Here is a 7,986-nt window from a genome sequence, read left to right on the forward strand (position 1 = left end):
CAGGATACACTGCAGACAATCGCGCCCAAGACCCCGCTTTCCGGCACAGCACTCGATGCATGAGGTCACCAGTTCATTCGACAGCTCACTGAATGGATCAAGGCGACTGAGTCGACACCGAAGTATCGACGCAGGCATTCAGACTTGCAGAAAACACTCGCGAAGGCGCGAAGCCCGGAGGAAGTTCAACTTCAACCTACTTTCCACTCGCACCTTAATCCATTCTGGGGCTACTGACAAGGATACAGACCCGGGGTAGGGTCATAGGCCTGACCTATAAGCCCTACCCAAAGTCACTACCCTGGAAGATAAAAAGACCAAGAGTCAACAGGAGAGCGTCGGTCGAGTGCGTCGAGTGCAATCCACTCGACGACCACATCACTCGACGGTCCTCCCCCTACCGTCACTCGACCATATGGGAAGTCACTCGACTATATCGAAGACCAGGAGTCGGAAGAGCGCACAACGGCCGGACATTCACTCCTTAGTCTTTATGAGCATTAAGAGTACTTAAGGCTGGCGTTACCAGTAACGCCCCTTACTTTATGTACATTAAGCCCCTTGTAATGGAGGACGGTTGGGGTCCTGGCGCACTCTATATAAGTCGCTCCCTCCTCTGGGACAAGGGTTCGCACCCCCTGTAATATCACACACATAATCCAATCGACCGCCCCAGGGCACCGAGACGTAGGGCTGTTACTTCCACCGTGAAGGGCCTGAACTCGTAAACCTCGTGTGTACACCTTCACCAAAGCTGAGATCTTGCCTCTCCATACCTACCCCCTTTCTACTGTCAGTCTTAGGACCACGACAGTCGCCTCGTGGCTCTTCCGACTTAATCTCCAAGTCTCCTGGGTGTCGTCTGGTCCAAGAAAAATCACCGCGAAAGTTTTATTCCGTTTGGTATTCCTTCTCTGTGAAGCTCAAAAACAAGAAAAACACAAAAACTGACACTGAGCTCTAGGTTAATAGGTTAGTTCCAAAAATAATATAAAATAGCATATTAATGCATATAAAACATCCAAAATAGATAATATATTAGCATGGAACAATCAAAAAATATAGATACGTTGAAGACGTATTACTCACCGCTGTGGCCGTGGTCGCGCCCGGCTCGCCGCGGTCGTGGACGAGCTTGAGCTGGCCGTTGTTGAGGATCTTGCCACGCACGTCACCTCTCAGAGAGCCTCTGCGCCGTCCGCCTCGTCTTCGCTGCCTTCCCTCGCTCTCTCATCACCGTCGCCGGTAACAGCGGAAACCGCGTCGTGGTCTAGCTCGGGCGTGGCGCCGGCTCCGACCGTGGCAGCTAAACACCAGTAACGCCGCCATGAGCGACACTGATGCCAGCAACAACAGGCTGGGCTCGGCAGCCTCCACGGGGCCCTGCTTTGATCGAGTCCACGATGACGCAGAGCTGAACACCAGCGTTGCTCGGGCGTTGTTGGTGGTCGACGCATCTAGCTCCTCACGCAGGGCGTAGCAAATGCTGCTCTGCTTGGCAGCGGTCCAGCTCGGGCGTGGCGCCGACTCCGACCGTGGCAGCTGAACACGCCTTGGCAGCGGTCCAGCTCGGCTGTGGCGCCGGCTCCGGCCGTGGCAGCTGAACACGCCGACGACAGCGGAAGGCGCGGTTGATTCCGTCCAGCCTCGCCTTCCGCCCCTCTACTTCGATCCGCTCTACGAGGTGCTGGATCCGCTCCCCTGCTCCCATGGCGGACGGGATCGACGGTATCGCACTGGAGTAGATGGAGAGAGAGGGGATTGAGGATTAGGGAGAGAGAGAGGGGAGGGATTAACTCGAGACACACGTCTCCAGAGAGCCACCCACGATCGCCTCGAAGCATCGCTCGGGCCTGGCTCTGGGGAAACTGTCGATTCGACTGTTCTCAACGGGCCAGGCCTACGGGTGCTTTAAGAAACCATGCTATGCGGTCTCAACAGTGTATGCGAGGAACCAAACAATCGAGGTCCGAAAAGATGCTGCACCGCACGGACCTAGTTGGGCTCGATGCGGGCAACCAAACACGCCCTACTTGCTCCCCGTGTTTTCTATCCGTTTATCCCAAATGGACGCGGCCGGGCCAAATTCGTGCATTGGTTTTTTTTTTTTAGAATTCGTGCATTGGATTTGTCATGAGATCCCCTGGACTTTTCACGCACACGGCCGCACGCGAGTCCACCCATAGTGCTCGAAGGCCGGGACCACGAGTCCACCCAGCCACGCACCCAGTGACGCACGCCGCGAGCGAGGACCCAGCCGATTCCCGATCCATCCCCAATCTGCAGCGTTGCTCCCCACACAAATTGAGCTGAGAGTTCCCCCTTGAGATCGATCGATCCATCGATCGATTCCGGTTTTGTCCCCCGCTGCTTGGCGATTTTCGATCCCCCCAAAGCAGTAGCCGGCAGGCAGGTGGGCGGTTGGTGGCGGCACTCATCCATCCCCTCCCTCCTACATCCAATCCACTGGCCTAGAATGGCGGCCAATAATAGCGGCAGCGAGCCCCCCATCCCCGAGGACGACGAAGGGCTCGGGGGCGTGACGCACGAGGAGGAGGCGGCGGAGGCCAAGGGGAAGGCGCCGGCGGCCTCCACCACCACGATGAACCGCTCCGGCTCGCGCCCGCAGCTCGACCTCAGCGGCGCCGCCATCCACGGCACCCTCGAGGACCGCAACCCCACCATCCTGCTGCCCAACCAGTCCGACGACATCTCCCACCTCGCCCTCGACATCGGCGGTACGTCATACGGACCTTGCCTCCGCGCCTCTCCTGCTCAAATTCGCCGCATAAGCGTACTGAGTGTGGTGGTTACTGTGGAGTGTGGAAGGCAGTGCATAAAGAAGGATGCTAGCTAGTTTTCCACTTTTCAGTAAATAAATAACCAAATAAGATGGGTCGTAATAGTGCATGAAACGTGAAATGCAAACTGTTGATTATTGCATTGCTGCTCGGTACTGATCCTTGTGCTAATTACTCCTATTAATAGCCTGCATTTGGCTTTTGTGTTTTTGTCCACAACATTGTTTTCTGGTCATCAGTCTGAATGAGAACTACAAACTGTTTGTTTAGTAACTGAACTGTATGTTTTCCCTCTAGGCTCTCTTATAAAGTTGGTATACTTCTCACGGCATGCGGATCAGCCCACCGAGGATAAACGCAAGCTATCCACCAAGAGAAGGCTTGAGATATTTACTGGTGCCAGGAGGAGTTACCCGGTTCTTGGAGGGAGGCTCCACTTTGTCAAGTTTGAGACTGGGAAGCTAAACGAGTGTTTGGACTTTATTTCTTCCAAACAACTACACCGGGGTGGTATGCAAATATTAGCACTACTTCGTTTCTAATACAAATTGCTACATTGGTATTTTGATAGGAAACAATTCAAATCTTGTAAGCTCTGCATTTTTCATATATTCTGATATGTATAATCACATCGTGTTAGGATGATATATAGTTTTATTGTAAAACAAAGGAAAATAACACTCTCTCTTATAAACATAGTGACAGTATATATATTGGTAGTTATTCAAGTTATTATAACACATGCTAATAATTTTGAGGGTGACTTGTGTGTATTTCTTCTTTATTTCTCAGTACTATGGTTTTTCTAATTGGATGTGCTGACATGTTCGTTTCGTATTTCATATCTTTATTCTGATGGCATCTCAAGTTTGTTCGTTTCGTGTTCTTACCTTGCATTCCTCATTGAATTCTATCCATTTTGAAATGTACCATATGTCAAATTTGATGCATATATACATGAGCTTAAACTAAATTCTATGATCTCTTAATTGCTCCCAGCCTCCCATCACTATTTTTCATGTGGTTTTACTGTTTTTTTTACTTGTATCTTCCCTTGCTCTCGCATTGAGTTGTAGTTTTATGCTATAGGAGTTGATTCACCTTCATGGCGCTCAGGAGCTCAGCCCGATAACATCGTAATCAAGGTAACAATTAATGAGATAACATCATTGACATTTATTGAAAATTGGTTTGTATGCTTGAAAAGTTACCTAGTGCTTGTTATCAGGACGATTGACATTTTGGTTAGCAATGCGTTCTTCCTAATTTGAACAAATGGTTAGTTTTGGTGGTTTTGGTGAATAAGATCCATATTTGTTCCGGCACATGCCACTTCTTTTTTAATAGAAAACAGGCACCTAGCACATAACACCATAGATGGTCTAGTAGTAAATCATTATGAAATTTCCCTTCCTCACAGTGATAAACTTTTGAACACAAGTATTAGCAAATGGTTGTACTTGTACTATATAGAAGGAAAGTTTTGATGCACCGCTCTTCCTTTTCATGATATGTAGCATTAGAAGTTAGAGTTCTACTTTTTTACTGATTATGATATTTTCCGGAAAGGCAACAGGTGGTGGAGCATTCAAGTATGCTGATCTTTTTAAGGAAAGATTGGGAGTCAGTCTTGAGAAGGAAGATGAAATGGACTGTCTTGTAGCTGGAGCAAATTTTCTGCTTAAGGTTTTCATTATTTCTAAATTGCAATATCACTATTTTGGCTGCATCCTACTATGCAGTTCCATATTGTACATGGTGTTTATAATGGATTGTTCAAAATGTATTGTGCCACTAAAGTGTGATTGAACACATCTCATAGGGTGGTCGCATTCAGAAAATCAAATTACGTGCAAGTTAGTAAGACTTTGTTTTTTGCCAGGCTATACGCCATGAAGCCTTTACGCACATGGATGGCCAAAAGGAGTACGTGCAAATTGATCAAAACGATCTGTTTCCTTACCTTCTAGTTAATGTTGGATCTGGTGTCAGCATAATCAAGGTAACTTTAAGTTTGACCCTTTTCCCCCCATTGGATCTTTGCTAATTGTTCTTCTTCGAAGGTTGATGGGCATGGGAAGTTTCAACGAGTAAGTGGAACAAACGTTGGTGGCGGTACATACTGGGGATTAGGGAGGCTAATGACAGAGTGCAAGAGGTGCTATTTTTGTCTGTTCATCGTATCATGTGTTCCTCCATAGAACTTTGAAATCTTGAATTTGTTTCAGTTTTGACGAGTTACTAGAGCTGAGCCAACGTGGAGACAACAGCACCATTGACATGCTTGTAGGAGATATATATGGTGGTCTGGACTACTCCAAGGTAACTAGTAATATTATTAGTTGTTTCATTTTATTATCATAATGTGCACATTGGATTTTGTATGCATTATGAAATTTTCCAGTTGCAAGTGGTATTAGTGGATAACATTTACCGTGTCAAAGTCCCTAATTCTTGTTATGCAATGCACTAATGCTTATGGTGTCTTGCAGATTGGCCTTTCGGCGTCAACGATTGCCTCTAGCTTTGGGAAGACAATTTCAGATAACAAGGAGCTATCTGATTATAGACCCGAGGATATTTCACTCTCCCTCTTGCGGATGATTTCATATAATATTGGCCAGGTATCTTGTTGATACAGAAACGCTGAGTAGTTATCGAAATAGTATTTTGAACCTCAGACATTGCTGCTTCAAAGTATTTAGAGATTCAAACCTGACAATGTTTTGTTGACTTCAAAAGATTGAGCAAGCGATCCATACAATGAAGCTTGGAAGCTTATCTGAACATAGAGCTGTGTTCTACTTGATTTATTCAGAAACCCAAGTGTCCAACACTGAACAGTAGCATTCTTCTGTGAAAAGAAACAAAATAATGAGTTTCAGCTTGTTTTGTTATCTAGTGATATTGGTAAAAATGTACGCAATTATTCATTAGTACTTGTGGATTTGAAAACAGAAAGAGCCCAGAAGCTGACACTGCAAAATATGATATCAGGTGGCAGTGATAAACTATGTATTAGGTTCCTCAAAGGTTGACTGCCAGTTAGCATGCTGTTCGGTGAACTCAGATATTTAGTGTTAGTTGTTGTAAGCTAACAGGGATGGTTTCTCTGGGAGCTTACGGCTGAACATATCTCATTAGAAAGTACATATTAGCCAAAATCTCCGAAATTCATCTGTGTTTAATACTCAATACTAGGTCTAAGGAGAAACTGGGTGTCCACTGTCCAGTACCAGTTTATGATAGTGCATGCAATATTGCACATTTTAGTGGACTCATTTTCTTCCTTTTGCAGATCTCCTATCTTAATGCACTTCGATATGGACTCAAGAGGATATTTTTTGGTGGATTCTTCATTCGTGGCCATGCTTACACCATGGACACCATTTCTTTTGCAGTACATTTCTGGTAAACATCCTGAAATCATTTTAGTTTTGGATGTGTTACGGTACTAAAGTAGACATGTAGTTAATTTCGAAAAATAATTAAATAATACTGCCCCCATATTGTATTTCAATAGTATGTTCCTGAAACAAACATACACTATTGTTTTGATAAGGTCAAAAGGAGAAGCAAAAGCCATGTTTCTGCGTCATGAGGGTTTTCTAGGAGCACTTGGCGCGTTTATGAGTTACGAGAAGCATGGTCTTGATGACTTGAGTGCACATCACTTGGTTGAGCGTTTTCCAATGGGTGCTCCATATGTTGGTGGGAAGATTCACGGGCCTCCTCTGGGGGATCTCAACGAGAAGGCAAGGACATCTATTTCTCATTATCGTTATCTTTATGATTATGTTGTTTTGGTTATTCTGCAGAGCGTAACAATCTGTATCGTTATTGATTTTTTACGAGGGAGAACCTTACTCATTTTTGCATTAACAATAGAGTATAATAGAGTACATGATTATCCATGCTAACAAGAGCACACCTAGACTGATTTGCAACCTTTGGAAACATACCCTACACATAATTAGTGGTCAGCCTCACAACTCAGCTAATTCAGTCAAACTAAGCCACCGAAAGCTGATCAGTGTATAGAATGTTGTCACGCCACTGGAATCTGATCAGCCTCTTCAACTGTCAGCACCCCAAGTCCCTGATGTTTTTCACCCAGGCGACCCGCAATCTGTTGCAGTCAAGTTGCTTCTCCACGGGAAGCATCCTGGAGATCTCCCATTAGCATACCTTGCCAGTAGTACAAAATACACACACAAAAGCAAACCATGCCCGTTATAGATTTATCCTTTTTTTTTCAAAACATAAAGACTTCCTGGTCTTTCAAATTGCCCAACCTAAAGTTAAACCCACAATATGAATCTCTTTCACGGTTGGTAAGATTTGTTGAATCCAGGCAGAACACTGGAACCAGAAATTAAATTTTTGCTTCACAAATATTACACTGTTTTTGTGGAGACCACCTCCATCTAACTAAAAGACACATGTGCATGCACCAACCCCCCAAACAAGTGACTCAAAGCCTTCAGCCTTGTCCTCTATTAGAATAGCTGCTGGAATGACTCATGTTTTGTCGTCACCATGTTCTATTCTTTGGCACATGGCTAACGTTTAAAATTTTAAACTATTCAACATTTTAGCTATTAAATATTGTTCTTTTTGAATTGCAAGATCAATAAATTTTGATATGGAACTCTACTTGTCAGATATCATGGATGGAGAAGTTTGTGCAGAAGGGTACTCAGATTACAGCACCTGTACCCATGGGAGCTCCTGCTACGACAGGCATGGGAGGTTTTGAAAGGCCTACTTCCAAGGGTGACATTTTGCGGTCTGATGCAAGTGCGGCTCTAAATGTTGGTGTTCTCCATCTTGTACCCTCATTGGATGTCTTCCCATTGTTGGAAGACCCAAAGACGTAAGCCACAACTATTTATCTCTCATCTCTACCATGTCTAATAACTTTTTGGAACATTAAAGGGGCTCTGGCCACTGGCTAGGTAGTTGAATCCAATTTTTGGACCCAAAGAAGTGAAGTCAAATTATTATAACAAATTCAGTGTGGAAGTTGGAGCTCCACTTCCATTTACCTACAAAATTGAGAAGTTGTGAGTCGATGCTTGCCTCCAAAGCTTCCAGTTACATAAAACTAATCACTACGTTGTGAATCATTTTTCTTTATCTATGGGGCAATAAGTAACTGTGACCCTTCAGCATATAACCAAGA

General features: G+C 45.0%; 1 protein-coding gene across 1 annotated transcript in view; it reads left to right on the forward strand.

Moving 5' to 3' along the window:
- Nucleotides 1-2,266: 2,266 nt before the first annotated feature.
- The window catches only part of LOC123112822 (pantothenate kinase 2), a gene marked incomplete at its 5' end in the record, with an annotated part of 9,818 nt that continues 4,098 nt past the window's right edge, over nucleotides 2,267-7,986 (forward strand). Inside the window, 11 exon segments of the mRNA XM_044533925.1 lie at nucleotides 2,267-2,738; nucleotides 3,099-3,311; nucleotides 3,891-3,946; nucleotides 4,371-4,487; nucleotides 4,684-4,803; nucleotides 4,865-4,959; nucleotides 5,030-5,123; nucleotides 5,294-5,425; nucleotides 6,100-6,212; nucleotides 6,364-6,556; nucleotides 7,466-7,677. Of these exon segments, the coding sequence (XP_044389860.1) occupies nucleotides 2,477-2,738; nucleotides 3,099-3,311; nucleotides 3,891-3,946; nucleotides 4,371-4,487; nucleotides 4,684-4,803; nucleotides 4,865-4,959; nucleotides 5,030-5,123; nucleotides 5,294-5,425; nucleotides 6,100-6,212; nucleotides 6,364-6,556; nucleotides 7,466-7,677 (1,607 nt within the window).

The sequence above is a fragment of the Triticum aestivum genome, chromosome 5B, assembly GCF_018294505.1.
Source record: "Triticum aestivum cultivar Chinese Spring chromosome 5B, IWGSC CS RefSeq v2.1, whole genome shotgun sequence".
In the NCBI taxonomy this organism is placed as follows: Eukaryota; Viridiplantae; Streptophyta; class Magnoliopsida; order Poales; family Poaceae; genus Triticum; species Triticum aestivum.